At 40.1% G+C, this 18,979-nt stretch overlaps 1 protein-coding gene across 2 annotated transcripts in view; it reads left to right on the forward strand.

Moving 5' to 3' along the window:
- Positions 1-306: 306 nt before the first annotated feature.
- The window catches only part of LOC133135728 (voltage-dependent calcium channel subunit alpha-2/delta-1), a 127,747-nt gene continuing 109,074 nt past the window's right edge, over positions 307-18,979 (forward strand). For both annotated transcript variants that reach the window (XM_061252958.1, XM_061252960.1), the window contains exons 1-2: positions 307-742; positions 18,869-18,950. In XM_061252958.1, the coding sequence (XP_061108942.1) occupies positions 654-742; positions 18,869-18,950 (171 nt within the window). In that variant the 5' untranslated portion in view covers positions 307-653. The remainder of the gene's footprint in view (positions 743-18,868; positions 18,951-18,979) is intronic.

Below are 18,979 nucleotides of genomic sequence, written 5' to 3' on the forward strand. Positions count from 1 at the left end.
GTTATACAGAAATTGCAAATGGATCACAACATGGGTCACCATGTATAATCATTCTATTAGCCTCCATTGAGAACTTTCATACAGTATTTATATAGACTCTTGCCTTCAAGATGGAGAAAAGACCGCTTGTACCTTTAAGCCTTCAAGTTTGCAACGGGTTTATATCAGGTGGCTTGGTGCTGAATCTGATAAAAAGCCGACGTTGGACTGGATCAGCCCGTTACCGAGTTGGTGAGTCTCTCTTCCATGTATGGAAGGCATTGCATGATCATCGTCGACCGAAGGGGGTGGGGGGACTGTTACAGACTGAACTAGTGTGGGGGGATCTGACAAGCGCTTCTCATCGCAGACTGGAGATAAGGACACCACCCTCTCTACCATAATAAACACATGCTATGGGCATCTCTGAAAATTAATCGGCGAATTGAAACACTTGTGAAACCAAACAAAGGAAAGCTTCAGCAGAAATGTATCAGCTGAGATATGTTTCAAAGTAGCCCCGATGGCGTCTGATCAGATTAGCTAGCTAGCTTTTATCTGGGGGGAAAAGTCACTGTACAAGTCGCTGTTGACTTTGTTTCACTGTTTCTTTCGTGTCAGTCACTATCTGGACCGGTTTAATTTTTTTTCTGTGCTTGGAATCCTGCCGAACCATGGATACTTACAGGATATCCGTCACCTTGGTTTTACTCCTTTCAACGTTGTACAGCTTTTCTTCAGAACAGTTTCCGAATCAAGTCATGTAAGTAGCAGCGAGGTTTAATCCTTCAGTAGGATGTATGAGACTACCAGCTGCTGGTCCGCGGCGTCACTGACCGTGGTATAAGAAAAACATGGAACTGGAAATTCAATGGGCAGTAACCACGTTGAATGTAGCGTACATTTACGGTAAATAAGATGATGAAACGCAGTCTAACGTAGGTTTTTAAATGAATGAAATTAAACGAATGATTCCAGATTCAAATAATAATACTGATTTGATATAGGAAATACTGAGTGCACACGCCAAATCGCAGAAATAGATTTAAAAATAAATAGCAACGAGCCTTTATTCTTGATGCTTGACTGAATGAAATTTATAAGCAAGCAGGCAACTTTGCTTTGCACCGTTTAGCTAATCGCGGGGGTTTCCCAAGGCTACAGGTTATAGGCTACTGTATTTGGGCTTAAATCCAGCGGACCTTAGCCAACTTGTATTCTTTGAGTTGGATCCTATTAAGGAATACTCTTCAGGTCAATTAACATACATTTTAATGTCTTCTCGTAGTTATCGTTTTCCTTTTCAGTTCTGGCGATAGAGCTTTATTTTACCCCATGTGTGAATTTGCTGTGGGTTTATGTAAAACGGTTACTTGAAAACATTTCCTTTCTGTTATCGATGTCTGCTGTTATGATTTAGCTATTTGTAGCACTGTCTCAGAAAAAACACTTTTTCAAATTGACATCTTATGCCTGGTTCAAATGAGATGAAATTGGCATTGAGGGAATATAACTATTAAAAATGTGAGTTAGCCTACACAAATATTCGTATCGCATGGACAAGCAATTCCAGAGTATCTCTTGGGTAAATCAAGACATTTTTCAATGAATTAATTTAGATTATTTCAAATGGACTATGACTATGGTGTCAACAATTTCCATGTTTCTGTGAGCATCCTCTGTATGTCTGTATCCAACTGATCTATAGACAAAATCTCAGACCGGCAGTTTACAGTATTGGTCTCATTAGTAGAGATTTTGTTACAGCATTGTGCCTGCCAGGAGTGAATGATAAAGTCATTCAGAATGATGTATTACTCTGGGTTAGTACAAAGCCCCGTCCACACATGCATCTTAACCCATGTCTGTGTGTGTGTCATGCAAACAGAGCTGGTTTCGATTTCCCCTGTAATTTGTCTGGTCAACACCTAGTAAAATTTAAGAAAATCTCCTGTCACAGCATAGTGTGAACAGAATTTTTTTTATGCCACAATTTATTTAATAAATACTTTACAAAATCTGTCTTCTCAATCAAATGAGCCATTGCATGTATGATATTGGAACTGCATTGTGTGTTTTTTCTTGAACATTTATTTCAGGAATGGAATAAACTGTATTGTCTTTGCTTGACAGATGAACACCATTATGACTTGTGCGCTATATACTGGAATTATTCTTCTACCTGGTATCACTCTCTGAAAAAATACTTCCAAAAAGCTCCTCTCTGTCTCCGTAGGAGAACCCTATCTTGTTCAATGGTTCCTTGTTGGACAAAATGGTTAAATCATGGGAGCTTTCACACTATTCTCACTGACCATAGAGGGTTCCATAAAAAACTAAAAAGGGTTCCTCTATAGAGACAAGAACTCTTTTTCTGATAATGTAGATCTAAACATTTATGTTGGGCTCTTCCGTTTTTAAGTTGCAAATCAGTGGCAAATATATCTCATTATTTAAAGGTCCCATATTGTACACATTTCCAGTGTTTTATTTTACGTTAAGATGTTTGTGTGGTCTCTATCCAGTTTTACATGTCCATTCTCCAGCACCTCTCATGAGGTTTACCAAGAACAGGCTTTTTTTAGTGACTTTGTCTTTAATTAAGGCTCATTAATATCAATGAACCACTATTCTGATTGGCTGGCTAGCTCCGCAAGGAACTGAAATCTGTCGGTACCCAGTGATTGGATTTTTTCTACTATGAGGCAGACTTATTCAAATCAGCGAACAGTTGTGATGTCATAAAGTTATGGAAGGCCAAATGGCTTGTTTAAATGCACGGTTTCTTAATATTGATTGTGTTTATTTCTTTAAAGACTGTTCATTTTGAAACTTTCACAGTGTGTTTATAGCACCTACAACTCCTTTATATCCATATAGCATATAGCAATATTGTTTCCACAATATATTTTAATTTAACTGAGAACAATACATGCCAGTAGCCTATTGATTTTTAGCTAATAAGCCATGCTTCCATTGTTTAACGGGTGTTAGCCATTTGGGATCATACTGGGCCTAACTGAGCAGTATTGATGAAATATGTTACCATAAGCTATATTAAAACTATCCCTTCTCAACTATGTTTTGTTGGATGGAGTTATATAGCTGATAAAAAATCTAATTCAGCAATATACCTGGCTGGTTTAAAGATGAGCTCGCTGAATGTTAACCTCCTGTATTGCTTCAGAGTAGAGATTCTGCCTTGCCTATTATCTATCTGGAATGGTCATGTCATGTGAACAGACTCCTTTCCACATAGGTATGTATGAAAGTGGAAAACCACTACCTGACCCAGATAATTGGACCCGGCATTGTTGCGGAGAAAGCAGTTGTTAGTCATCTAGGAATGACTTTATCTTCCGCTTGTTAATGGTGAATGAGAGGACTGTTTTGCTCCAATTTTGCCTAATTATGTGAAAGCCTGGATGACGGTCCATGACCGTCTCACTGCATGCTTTATTTAGCCGATGCTGATTCAGACATGCTGCTGCTCCAGTGCAGCGCTAGAGAACCACACGCTGACAAAAACAAAGCCTGTTTCCACAGACCAAAATAACACTTCACAATAATGAAAGGGCAGTAAACCACATAGTCACGCCACACACAGAAGCAATGCTTAATTGTATAAAAAGGCCTTTATGGTGGCTTTGGGGCCATCCAGTTTGTGCTATATTTCACATAAACTGTGCACAGATCCCGCTGTTTGGATGTGACTGCAACATCACGCTGGGGCTGTGATCCCCCTTCCCGCTTACACAGGAGCAGTGTCTCCATGGATTTGCTGTGGGCTTATTATTATTATTTTTTTCAATCTTCAAAAGAATATTAAACCGTTGCCTTTAAAAGGCACACAGATGCCCTGTCTATTATGTTATTATCAAATGATTTTAACAATCATTGCCACATTTCATATTTTGTTCCTTGCTAAATATGAAGTACTTGCCCCGTAATTTCTGAACTTAAATACAAACTCACACACACATTTACTAGCAGCGCTGTTTCATGGGAGGCATCAGAGGAGGGAGAGTAAGTGCGAGTGAGGGCCAGAGGTTGCATTTAGCATGCTATGTGGCTGGGGGCAGATGATTAAAGTCAGGGAATCTGAAACGCAGTGCTTATGCTTCAGATTCTGCCCCGGGTGCCTTTGCAGACAGAGCAGACAGAAGCTGTCTATGTGTTTGCGGTCCTTTGGCCACTCTTCCCTTTTGTGTCTATTAGCCTTCATGATCCGCTGGCCACGGCGCAGTAGAACCTGTCATATTAATCGGGGAGTCCAAAGTACATTGCAAGGCTGAGAGTGAAAAGCTCCCTCGAGTGTGGCTGTGAGCATAATTTTAGCTGCGTACGATGACTATCTACCACTGACCATCACCAGAGGAAAAACGGCTGAAATGGTGAAGACTTGCTGACCCTTCTTCTGGACATGTAGCACAGAAGGTGCTGAGAGAAGTGAATATAGAGGAGGTTCAGACGGTCTTCTTTAGAACATATGGCTCCGTGTCTGCTTGCAGCAAGAGTCAGTGCTGCCCAGCTCCCATTGAGGAGAGGGAGAGGGAGAGGGAGCTTGTGTATGAGCATAAGAGCATATGCGCACGTGTGTGTGTCTGCACATGTACGTGTTTGAAGTGCTATATTCATCAGCCATGTTGACACCTTCCATAACACGTTGGAAATGTGCCATCCGTATCAATGTTACTTTGCATATATGGAATGTAATGCACATATCTACAGTTTGTGAACGTACAGTATCTGTACAGACATTGCTCCATAAACCACAGGCCTTAATTGTGCTGCTGCTGGTAAGATCCACCCACGCGTTTAACAGAGATGCCAAAGAGCGGATGCATGGGGATGGTGCTGCTACAGCAAATAAGCTTCAGGTTAATCAAAGTAATTTACAGTAGTGACAGTCACTAACACACTGTTGCATGTTGCCACTGTGTGTACTGTTCCATACAGTAAGCACCGCATAAGTACCACAAATAAATTGTTGTCGCATTTTAGAAGCAGCCCCTCCTGCTCGCGCTCCGCCGTTGGGGGTGTGGGTTCATAGCCTCACCCTCTCGGAGCTGACAGCCACGCTCACGGAGTGGAACGGTGGTTTGAAGAAGGCGTTTAGAAGTGTCGGGAGGCAGAAGCGGCATTGACTGGACGGGGGACAGGAGCGCGTCGCCGTGTGAAAGGCGCACCCCGCGAACGGCAGCCGAGCTTCATCGTTTAACACCGCACGCCCTCCACAGGTCTCTGCAACAGGCCCCGTGGATCTGCACAAACATCTGCTCTACCCCTCATTGTTCCTGTCCCACCATTTAATACTACCATCCTTGGGATTCATTTGGAGTTTAATTGCCTCCATTAATTTCTGCGAGCTCCACAGTTTTTCGCTATGAGCTAGCATCAGGTAGGCTCATTATCCGAACGCATGCTGGAGCAGGCATCTCCGCATGCTTGTTTTAGGATAATAATACTTACTTTTCCACGGTTTAAGCAGCTGAGGGTTATTTCTGTCAGCCCCATCTGGGTGCTGAGGCTTGGCACTGAGGGCATGTGTTCACGCTCTGTGGTGCACTCTCTCTCTCATGACAGGTGTAAGGAGAGATCTATATATAGTCAACGTGCACACGTCATAACAGTGGGGTGGGGGTTTGACTCAGCCGTCCTTTCCCGTCTGTGGTATCTCAGCAACCGTTCAAAATACACACACAGTTCTAGACCCCCTCCCCAAAATATTTATTTCTTCTTTGTTTATCCAGTCATAATGTAACCTGTTGGAAGGCTCTGGTCTTCTAGTGCAATGGCAATTGGGAACTGGATGCTTGCGTGCAAGTTTTCTCTCTGTCTCCAAACTTTTTTGGCCCATTTTCTTAGGCCCCTCACCGGGCCAGATCCTGCTCTCACTAAATGAAATATGGATCCTATTGATCTGTTTGCAGGCACTTGTTCATGTTGCTGTGTTCACAGCTCTGCCAACTGATGCCTCCCTTTTTTAAAAGAAAGAAACCATGAGCCTAACAATGTTCTTAAACTAAGGTACACATAATGCGAGGGGTATTGTATTAATCTGCAGCTGACTCCATCAGTCATGTTAATGTTGCAGTCTGACATAGTGAGTAATATCTGTTGTGGTCCCACCACTCCAACCCATTTTAAGTGTGCAATTAATGTGACTTGAAAAATCTGTGTGCAGAAATAGCATTTCTCTACTTCCTACACAACAGTGTGCGATATTTCAGGAAAATAAAGAAAAACTATTATTTTATTAAAACCGGTTACATAATTGTGGGTATTTTTAGTATCACACATTGAATGAATTTCTTTCTCACTGCCTGCTGGTGTTTACATGTGTATGCAAGGGGAAAGTGGTAACTACGGTCATGCATGTTTAACAATCTCAAGATTTCATTTAGACTGGACATATGTGCCTGTGGCTCTCTTTTCAACCCCAAAGCGATGTTTCAATCCCAGACTCCCGCGGTATTTCTAATATAAGCTTGGGCTCTTGCCTGCCCACTGTAGAACAACATCTGCATATAACTCAGTTTTTTCATCATGTCTTCATTTTGACCATGTGATCCATTTTCTCATGGCAGATGTGCAGGCCTTGCACAGTAGAGTGCAGTATACCAGTTTATAATTGTAATGTCAGTTTAACTTTCAATAAAAAAATGGCATAGGATTTTCTAATAGTCACTGCTTATCCATTCTCTTAGAGGATGGTTACTTTTCTATCAATAAAATATTTATTTTATGAGGGTAGATGATGATATTTCCATTGCAATAACTGTGAAGAGCATTACAATGCTGGAGCAATGCTGACAATGTTAATGTACAACACATTTTAAAATATTTTTTCTAAAACTGGATGCTGCCCATTATCCTTTTCAGATCAGAATCTTAATGATGTCTGTATCCTACTTGGAATGCATTAGCCTTCTGTTACAGCTCTACAAGTCTGAAAATGGCTCCACTTAAATACATGGACCATTTCAGTAAGCCACAGGACCAAAGCGAGAGTGTTGAGATTAAAAAAACAAAAAAAACTATAGTAACAGTATGAACAAATTTACCTAGACAAGAACAACAACCAAAAAAGCAATAAATCAAGCGCATAAATTAATCAAAACTTACCAAGACAATAATGTATTGGCCGAAAATGTATAGGCTGAAGCCTTAGCTTATACCTATCTTTCACAATTAGAAATTATATAGACGAACAAAATAACTCGTACCACACCTTACATAAAACAAATAAACCACCTATACACATATATAAACATTTTAGACCTGAACAAAAATGAATATTGCGAACAAAAGTGAACCATACAAACCAAAAGACCATAACCAATCTGTACTTACAATCAATCTGTGTTTCACATTGAAAATGACTGGACTTTCAAGCACAGCATGGGTCATTTAGGCCCAATGCCAAATCACAATTGGTTCTGTCACGACAAGAGCATGGTTTGAGGTTGGTTCAGTCAAGGTGACGCCAAGTCACATTTTGTTCAGTCGTGACTAGACCGCGGTTTATTTATTTATTTTGCCAGGAGTGGTGCGTATCATACCATGGGATTGAACGGGGTTGTATTTTAGTGTGGTGCCGGGAAGGAGATCAGTGGAGACAGGTTGGAATGCCAAAGGAGATGCCTCCCATGTTGAAGCCAGTGGGAGGCAGCACGCATGTAACTTGATAGGAAGAAGCTGAATTCGCTCACATCGATTTCAGCCGATGGCGCTGTTATTTATTGTTTAAGGGTATTGTTTATACCATCTGTCATTACAAATAATTGATGTGCATTCTCCATTTCCGTTTCCTCAAAGCTTTGACATATGTTGTTTTCTATTAAAAAATAAATTGTTGCAGTACTCTTTGCTGCGGCTATTTAGATTTTACAGCAAGATCGTTGTAGCCTTCGGGTCAGGAAACTGGATCTGTTTTCGAAATGAGAATCCTCCCAAATGCTGTCTAGACTGATCTGAATTGTGCTGCTTTTTAAAATAAACACTGTCATGCTGATATAACTTTGCATCAGATATGATTCCCAGAAATGTTATCTTGTGTATTTGGATCTCAAATCTCATCTTGCCATTTGCTGCATTGAGGGAGAAGTGAAGAAATGACCATTTAAGACCGCAGTATACACGGCACCATCAACCTTACCTCACATGGCAAAGGGATTACTTTACAGAGAGTTAATTTGACGTGACGCTGTGAAGGACTGATACTCTGAGAGATGTTATATTTGTCAGGTCATATAATTGCCACCTCACAAGTGATGAGACTATAACCCCCGCTGAGGAAAAGGGGTCATGAGAACAGGCAGTCAACAGGGAGGGTACGCAGAAGGTGACAAACATGGCTGTTGGCCAAAATACAGTTTTAATTCTCGCTCTCAGCTTATGCCTGCTAAGACGGGAGTGACAAATGCACAAAAGTTTTAATTAGTCTCACAAAGATGCTCCCAGGTTCAGAAACTTCAAAGATCATCAGTAGTGAAGTAGAAATTATATGAAAGAACTGTAACATACTAGGCTATTCTGGAATGGAATGCAGATGGAATACAAATGGAGTTTCTCTGTTCTGTTCAGAAGCTGTGCCAGATACATTGAGATTATGTGGACTTTTTCCCCCACTAGTTTCCTCCCTGGGTCTGCACATATCCGTTACCTAGCTAATCAGGAAGGCAAGCAACCAATAGCTCAAAACATATCAGAGAATATATTTTTAATTGCTTAAGTTTAGTAACAATAACTTTTAAAACTGAATGTTTTTAAAGCTGGAAATGTTGAGGAAATCTATTTTTAGCACCAAATATTTATCTGATTGCTGGTTGGAATGCACATCAGATGGTTCAATTGAATTCAGTGTTGCCACACCGTTTTTGCTAGGTGGGTGATAGGAAAACACCTCCTTGATTACGTGTACTGTTAATAATGTGTGGACAAATTAGTTTACATTCATGACATATGTTCTATTTTTATGGACGCTGCATTTGCTCACACTGTAAGCAGAGTAGGCCGGGCTCCTTTGTGGCTGATCTAGTGAATAGGCCACACTACTGAATTTAGACTATTATTGCTGACTATGGCCAGCAGCTGTAGTGTTCTTCATAATTAGCCATAGCCTGAGGCCCATCCTTTATTAAGCAGAAGGGCCACCTTTCCACTGAGAGGTACTACTTAAGGTATCTGTGAAAGGCTAGAGGATGTTACATGAAAAAGCAGATGAGACGGTGCGTTGTCTAGGGAACGATACAAGTAAAAGTATAAGGAAGACCGCACTCCATTTCATTATTTCATTGTACTGGACCAAGAAATAAACTGTGCAAATGTTTTAACATTACATTTTAGGAAAAATAAATGGTATACTGAAAAACAAATGAAAAATCAAAAGCACGTGATGGACCTACAACCAATTAATTCCGCTTAAATCCCATTCTTCACGTCTCAGTAATTTCTTATCTAAATCCCCACCTCTAACCCCCTGTAAAACATCTATATCCGTGCATCATGGACTCGCTAATGGGTGTGCATGTTCATAAAAATTTTTGGATACAGAAGAGCGTTTACCCTTTCTCCTAATCGCGGTCTTGTGCTGATACGTGCTTTGAGCGGTCTGAAAGTTTTGCCTACATATCCATGCCCACAGAGGATGTTACAGGAAATGTCTTGAATGATGGTTAGTTATGTAATTAGTGTGAGACAGGAAGTTCTCATTTTTACAGTGCTGAGAACTTTGTGGATCAAAAATGAAGCCATTTCAGCTTGTGGAACACCTTTCAAAAACTTGATCATTACTTGTAGGTCTAAGGGTTTAAGGTTCTCATTTTAATGGTAACTGTCTTGGGAACTGACAGAAATGTCAGTTAAAATGAGAAATGATATAGAATGTATTTTATTTATTCTTTTCCAGTATGGACAGATTACTCAGCTATAAAACGACCATTGCACACAAAAGAGATTAGCAATGATGAACTTTCTGCAGTGTAACCAATATAACTGCACTGTGCACAGCTCAAGTTTCTTTTCTCATACTGTTTGTAAATACTAAATAAAATTGTGCATAAGCATGCAAAGGGATAACTTGGAACTCTTTCAAGAAAGCCTTGTTGACCTACATGTAGAATGGTAAATATTTAATGGCATCAGAGTGCTTTATCTGTAATTTGGTAGGGTAAATTATTTTGAAAAATTCAGTGCTGTAAATGACCCACCCTTCCCTGTCCAGGTTGATGCCTAGATTGTAGGTTAGTGATTGTATCTCTCCCTTTATTTCTGGTGGGCTCATTTTCACAATCTCCAACACACATTTACTGTAGCAGTGCATTCTTGGCCTTCCCCAGGTGACTGACTCCATAATGACACAGCTGCATCTGCATCCCATTGCATTTTCCCCAGTGATGCCATCCTGATCATATCTGCAGAGCAGCACTGGATAGAGCCTGCATATTGTATATGAAAATCATATATATATAGGGTTGGCCATTAACTCAGTTTCCTTAAATGCTATTTTTTGATGGAGCTCCACATTTTACATCTTTAATTATTTAATTTAAATCTTAAATTGTAGACCTAGATCTACAGTAGATCTTTGAACAGTAGTTGTTTGGGTTCTTTCTTGAGGAGATGATTTGTCTCAGGCTTGCAGTCAGTATGTTATATTGTAACTAGCCTTTAAATTTTACTCTGTGTGTTTGACAAAAATGTATTATTTGGCATTATATTTATAATTTATTCATTATAATTTCTTGCATTATACCCATGTGTTTACTTGTTTATTTATTGATTGAGGCATTTATAATTTATTGTTACATAATATAATATGATGTAATGAGAGAAAGCTACAAGTATATGTATGCTTTCATCTCATTAGAGACACAACTATTTTTTCCGTTCACAGGTATTTCTGGTGGCTGATAATGACTATTTTAGTGCAGTCATTGTGCTTATATTTATTGAGGGCCAAAGCGGAGCCTTGTCTCAAGAAGAACATTTCAGTCAGGTCAAGCGCAGTCATTATTTGAATTCAAAATGAATGTTTAACATCATTGCCAGTACGTTCATACAGTTTACTCATACGCTGCATTTCTCCAAGTTGCCTTATTCCACTTTATGGCACACGGTTGGAGTGCCTTTCTGAAGGTGAGTAAGTGAATGGGATGAATGCTCCACCAGTTAAAACTCTGCGCACAGCTGCTGTTCAGCTCCAGCTCAGTGACGAACGGCTACAGCCTTCCTGACCTTTTCCCTCGTATCACGCCTGTTCTCACCGTGCCCACTGCAATGGTGCCATTCACCTTCCACTGTCCTTTCAATCTTTAATGCTGTGCTTTCAAGACTACCACAAGTGCGAACGACAGCTGGCTCCATTTCAGGGAGTTTTTTTTACGACAGCAGGAAGGGAGAAGGATTGGCAAAATGGCTTTTGTTTACCCACAGTGGCCCTGCTGTGTCACAAATGCTGGATGACAAAGAGATTGTGAGATTGCAGCTGACAGGTGCATCAACAGTACCTTTCCGGATGTTTTCAAGCAGCGTGTTCTGTATGTTTAGATATTGGACGGGGTTTTTTATATTTTTATAATAATACCAGATTTATGTTTTCCAATATGCTCTTTGAAGTCTTAAATATGAATTTTTTTTCCCATTTTAAACTGTTTCATAATAAGTACGTAACCACTACGTGTGAGATCTCGCTCAATCTTGGAGAATTGGCAACGGCAATGTGAACCACAGCAAAGTGCTGAGTTCAATCCCCAACCCTCACCCAGCCGATAATCTTCTGGTGTCCTTAAAAGGATTAAAAGCCTAATTTAAGAATACATAGTAGAAAGCCGCAGCTTGAATGAGCTGGAAAATGTTGGCTGCATTACCAGACTGCTAACTGGATTAAGTCCTTAAGTCATTGACAAATTTGGCATGGTAAGAGCTAAGAAAGGTTTGTTCATGGGCTACTGTACCACAGCATTTGAATAGGAGATTATAGTTTTTCACTATGGAATTCTCAGACTGTAGGGGCTTTATTTTTAAAGCCACACAGTGATCCAGCCTTTTGGAATATCTGGTAAAGCTGTGTATTGGCATTGTGAACATTATATTTTGTAAGCGGCATCTTGTATGGGTTCAGCACAGAAATGCAGAAATACAACAGAGCCCTCATACTCCCCTGAATAGCTAATGCGCATTTTCTACCATGTTCTGTAGCTGAAGCTGCAAAGTGACAGTGAATTATTTTGGTTCAGGAGGCAATCTTTGGACTGGCTCTGCTCTCCCCCCTCCAGCAGAGACTGGCTGTCCAGTGCATGGGTATGGGGAGAGGGAAAAGCAGGATAAATAATCGATGTGCTTTTCAATGCTCCCATTTCATACTAATACCATTTGTGTTTCTGCTGTTTTAATATTTTCCTATGAGAGAGTGAATTGGATCAACTGCTAGGCTTTGCTTAATGGATTTTCTTCAAAGAGAAATCTTCAGATGCTGTTGCCACTTGTATTTCAGGACTAATTTTGTTCAGCCAAAGACAGATGAAAGCAGACGTGCATTTTCCTCTGTCATGCTGGCACCGTTGATGCAGCCCAGTGAGGATGCAGTTTTATGAGGTGCCTGCATATTGTATGATGCCAACGCATGATGGTAAAGGGTCTTTTCATTGTTTATATTCCCGTCGTTGTAAAATATAGTGGGCTCCATGTGTGTAATGATGGTGCAACACTGGTTTTGAGCATGCTGGAAGTGTTCAAGGCCTAATTAGGTGGTTTCCAAAATGAAAGCACATTGTGGGAGCGGTTTTCTAGTCAATCCCCTCCCCCTGCAGACCTAATTACCGCCATTCGCGGTATCTGAATCCGCTTGTTTATAGAGCAGAGTAGACAGATTTCATGACGTTGGGAAGACAGATCTCACATTTTTCACCCAGGCATCCACAGCCATTAAGCACATAGCCGCCACTCCTGTACCATGAGGTTGGATGTCTTAGCCTCCTGGCAGGAAGGCAATGACTCTGTGCAGGCAATTTAAGATTGTTGCTAACCTCTTGACATTTGTGAGGCAGGTAATTTTTCTGTTTTTTTCCCCCCTCATTTAATTTATCGAAATCTTATCCTATGCAAAGATGAGATGCCTTTGGTCTAGGATCTAGGGTGTCCCCCTCATTTAAAATGCCTCTTCCACGGGACGTCTATCCCTCCCCTTTATTTGATTTATTGAACATCAATGCAACTTCTCAGATCACCTCATACGTTTTCAATATGCATTTTCACCACACTCCGCATGCATCGTGCTGCCTCTCTTCCCTGGTACATGGCTCCTGGGTTCTCCCTCTCTGTATCGATGGTTTGGGGAGCTCCAGCACTGCAATGTGTGAGCACTGAGCATACTGTATGTTCAATTCAACTCTCCCACCTCATGCAGTTCAGCAGACCCACTCTTCCCACCCGATTCAGGACAATGGTGAGAGCGGGGAGGAAGGAAAGACACTCATCCCAATGGAATGGAAGCACACTCAGACACTGTTAGGCCTTCAGACTATTGACTATGAAACCATTCAGGAAGATCAGAAGCTTTAGAAACACAATGTTCTGTGTCACTGGCATGTGTGAACAGAAGCATGAGATTTTCTGTGTAAGATGAGCTAGATCGGGTTCTAGTAAGAAACCTTCCACTAGTGTGCTCCAGTGTGAACGAAAGCAGCAACTTTCCCTGGTAAAGCACGCAAATGGTTAGCTTGACAGGCAAGCAACAAATCCCAACTAGTGCTAGATTGTTAAAATAATGTTAGCTAGCTGACTGGCGCTAATGGTAAAACCAAAGAAGAAAGTTAATCTAAAACTGGTAATGATAGTTGATGTTCATCTTACACCAAAGTTGCCAGCTCATGAGACTCATGCTTTCTCATGTCAACATGTGACCTGAACACGTCATGCTAAATACACTGAAAGCAAAGCCTCCTGATTAACACATTATGTATCCATTTTGTGGTTCATAAATATTAGAAAGAAGATGATTGTCTAACTATTTTTGATTACATGCAATCTGGTTGATAACATTTGAGAAAGTCTTTGAAAAAGTGTTCTATTTCATAAGAAAGAGTATTATGATGTTTACAAGGTGTTTCTTACATTTTATGAAAAACCTAGTCTTATCTACCCGGAACAGTCATGTCATGTGTTGACTGACAGAATTTTTCTGTGTAGGAGACCTGATTGTGAACACAAAAAAACACGTAACCTGGATAATGTTGTGGTTTCCATGTGTAAAGGGGCTTTAGGTGTCTCTCACTGAGAGTGGTAATCTGCTGATAACCAGCTGGCCCATTATGGAACGCTCAACTATTGATCTAAGTAGATGCTTGGTTAAAGTGCAGTTGGAGCATGCTGCATTTAAAATAGGTAATGCAAAGGACCATTTGCTTTAGGTCTATGGCTATACTTAAGAAGAGTACCTAATTGTAATTATTATTATGCATACTGCGGCCACTATATTTACGGAATTTATTGTAGTGTGGGCTGAATGTCAAATTCAGTCCTCATGCCTCAATGGAGGAAGAACAATTTAACTTATACAGTATAATATTGTACTTTATGTATAATATGCGGCTGGTGCACCTCTTCTTTTCTCTAAATTACTTTTTGTGTCCATGGAGAATTTCTGCCTTCCCCCTAGAACAGTGTCTGGGTGTCAAAACAAGATTTCTAATTAAGTTAAAAATATGGCCTGCCAAAATGTGTAAGTGCATTACCATATTTTTTGACAATAAAGTAAGCTGTAGGGTCATGGTCCTTTTATTAACACACTCTTAATGAGCACTTACTGAGATTGCCGCCTACTTTTTCATACTGTCAAATTTAGCACCTCCCACCTTACACGCATGAATCAATTTTATTTCCACTGCTGTCATCGGAAAACTGTTCGGAAAGCCGTCAATTATAATCAGACTTCTTCTATCTGCCCATTTTTCATGCAACAGCAGATTTACGAGATTTATCATAGCAACAATATCTGGCAAATGGCAAAGGCTCTGTAAATCATTTTAGATATCACAATTTGCAGGACAATTAAGTTATTGGATATTGCAAAAGTGTAAGCTGTGCCTTCTCCATCATTACTCACGTTTAGTAGAACATTTGGAATGCATTTCTTTATTTTATGTATCCCTTAATTTGACATTGGACAATATGGAGTACGCAGTCATATGTGTAAGCCCATCGGTAAGATGTCCATCATGGGTTCGGGAGGGTGCAGACTTCTCCTCTCAGTCCCCCAGTTTCACTGTGCAGTCTGGATGACTGCACATTCCCCACATCCTGTACAGCTCATTCAGACAGGTCACAGGAGCCTCACTGACCCGAGGTGCTGCTCCATTTCTCCGTGAGGGCGAGAGAGTACCCTGCTAATTTAACCCTGTCACCAGTGCGGTGCCGATGCTATGGCTCATTCCCGTTAAGTTCACATTCAGTAATGGCCTCTAAAAATCAAATTAAGAGTTGAAATGAAGACTCGAATTCTCATGTGTTGTTGATTCTGCCTCTCTAAACTGGGCCCCACAAACAGCAGTGTCCCACAGATGATTTAAATGCGTAATTCTTGGTTTCCTACATCCCGCCCGCTAAAGGTTACACCACAAAGAATAGGCTCGTCACGAATACCTCCATACCACAAAATGTGATGCCAGTTTTTATGGTTATGGCGGGAGAAAATGAGAAAAGGAGAAAATGTGTAGAAAATACTGTTGAATGAATGGCATCTTTATCACAGTGACATAATATGTTACTGTGTTGCAGTGAGAGAGCGGTCAGTATCTAAACCCTTTTCAGGAATATCCATGGTGTAATGTAATGCTAGCTGTCTATAAAGAGAATGACAGCAGCACACTATTTGGGCTGAACTCCCCCGGCACCGAGATGAAAGCGTAAATTAGCCAGCAGCTGAAGATGATTAGTACTCTGCAGCTTTATTTGTGGTAATGTTGATTAAATGCTATTGTAAATAAATGCACTTCTAAACTGCAATATGTTCTTGCCTGACTGTCTAATTTAATTGTATGCTTTATTGTTCAATTAAATGAATTGAACTCATGCCATATAATAGAGGTTTGAGCACCAAATGTATAATGCTGTGTGCAGAAGCACAGGAGTCATCTCAATAAATCTAATGCAGTGGCTGAGGGGGGGTTAGGGCATTGTTCAGGTACCCCACCTCTCCTAGAAGGCCCGAGAGTCTCCCAAAATGTGTCAACTGCTCCCTGATACCTGCGAGTGGACAGCAATAGGCCCCCACAGGCAGAACAAATGATCATCATCCTGTTGGGGATTTATGAACAGTCACAAATTGAGGAATCAAAAATATGTAGGGGACTAATTCCCCCCAGGTCACATGATTTGCAGGGGACTATGTGAGGTATTCCCTGGCAATCACAAAAACACTCATTACACTTACTGTTGTTAGTATACATGTGTTCAAATGTTTGCTAAACCTGAAAAGAGTATACTTTTCACTTTGACATTGTGCCTACAAAGCGTGCAGCAATTATTTTCACCATATGGGCAAGGATACGTCACTGCATACCAGTACGCAGACAAAGCGTAAAGGGATTTCCTTCCTCATTTTTGGTTGCTGACATCCAATTCCAATCAAAATTGGAGTGGTGTACTCTTATAAATGAGATTTGTTTTGCCTTAAATGTTCATGTGCTGAATACCAACACCTCAGGTTTCATAATGTATTAGAAATTTCCCATTCCCATTGTTTTTTTGTATCAGTGTAGCATCATGAGTTGTTTCCATTACATAGTAGGGTGCTGTGGGAATGCTGTGTGTGAAATCAGGCTTGGCTTCAGAATCATGAACTGATGTAATCGGAAGGTAACCGTGTAATTTGAGGTAGCGTCACTCACTTGTTAGTGTTCACTCCCTTAGAACAGGTGTCAGGGAGGAAAGTGAACGTATTGCATGGGCTGCGGTGGCCCTAGACTCACAAACAGAGACCACATAGTGGAATATAATAAATAAGCGGTTTTAATGTATAGAAATGTAAATTATATATATATATATATCTATATGTATAAAATGCCAACATGAAAAAATACTTTATACATGTGCTTTATAAATGTTTCAATGGAACAAACCAAAATCAAACATCAATTCAATAAAAAAACTGAACCTCTAATGCTTGAAAGTTAAGGAACACATTAGGAGGGATTTTGGACCATTCCACTGTCCATGCAAGATCCATCACATTCTGGTACATCAACTGCCCTCTTCAGTTCAGCCCACGGGTTTTCGATCGGATTAAGGTCCAGCCCCTCAGATGGCCATTGTAGTGGTAGTGGGCCAGTGTTTCGTTTGATTTTGGTTGGTTCTATTGAAACATTTATAAAGTACAATATTTTTCACATATTGGCATTTTGAGTTTATTTAGATTATTATATTGTTTCTTTTTTGAAGTATATTTTGTGCATTTCGAGTCAGGGGTGCCAATAATTTCGGAGCCCACTGTACATGTGTATTTTACTGTGCACTGGCTACCTTGCCATCTCAACTAATAGTTCCCTGCATATATAATTACTTCTGGCTTTAATTATCAGGTCAGGCAGGCCTACAGTATGAATAAATAAACAATGACTGAATAATATATGATGAAATACTTATCGCCATTTTACATGTGTGCTCACACATACACACACATTACATTTTACATTTTTACATTTTTGTCAATTGGCAGACAGGTGTGCTTGTGTGTGTTTGTGTTATTTTTCATGTGACTCTTTTGGGAAAGGTTAATCTGGGTTTTGTGAGAGTTGAGAGAGATATCACATGCACCTCCAACAAAACATTTGCATTTGTAAGTAAAAACATAAAAGACAATGTACCCTTTTGTAGAGTGCCCTTACGGATTACAAGTGTCCCTGCTTTTTGTTGAAAAAAAATGCTTTTGCTTAAAAAAAAAATGTGTTCTACTCACCTCCATTTGACATTGACAGAAGTCATGCTGATCTTTGCTTCAGTCTGCTGAGAAAAACATGATAAGGGACCTGTATCAGAAAGACATGTTTGCTTTGTTCAGAGACACAGTCCTTGTTTTCAAAAGGCACAATTTTGAACAAATGGAAAGCCATTGAAACTGTGACTCCTCCTGCCAGGTCTGTGTACTGCAGTGGTAATTCTGTATGCTGCTCCTCAAAAAACGAAACACTTACAATACAATTTGCAATACGCAATTCATGTAACACTTTTGAATAATGTTGCAGGAAAATGGCATTATCTAACGTAGTTGCTAACTAACTACTGATACTCTATCTATACAGCCTTGTTGATGTATTTCCTGTTAACAACTACATTACATTAGTTAATGACAATTCATATTGTAATGAAAAAGAAATGGTTAATATGCAGTATTTGTTAATGGTTAACGACATAACATTTTTCTATAGTTTGCAAATGTAGACGTATTCGTGTACATTAGTTAGTACTTAAGAAATACATTAAGTAATGAAAACTTACTTTCATGCATAATTATTGTATTGGTACATCATTAATTCTTGTTCACATCTACATTAGTTAATGCCAGTTCATGTAACCTTATTGGAAAGTGTGACTTAAAGATGCAATAAAAACTTAAAGGTACATTGTGTACTTTATCCCAGTCTTTTGTAGAACTTGCATTAAAAGAATAAAGGCCCACTGTTAACACCTGTAAGCATTGGTTCTGAAGCTTCTGATGCAGATGGTGAACTTTTGGCACGACGGGACTTTGATCTACAGGGAGCCATTTGGTCCATGGAAGCACCATCAACATCAATAGTGCTCAGGAGACAGGGTGTCAGGCCTCACATATGCCCGATTGGACACAGACTTTATTTACTTTTTTTTTTTTTTTTTTTTCTTCCCCCAGAGTGAAGGAATGGGTGATGCAGATGCAGCAGGACCTGGTAAACCTGGTGGAAACAGCGAGTGGGGTAACCAGCCTCCCCCAGGTGGGTTTTCGCTCTTTAAAGGCGGGACA

This window comes from Conger conger, chromosome 8 (genome assembly GCF_963514075.1).
Source record: "Conger conger chromosome 8, fConCon1.1, whole genome shotgun sequence".
NCBI classification, from domain to species: domain Eukaryota; kingdom Metazoa; phylum Chordata; class Actinopteri; order Anguilliformes; family Congridae; genus Conger; species Conger conger.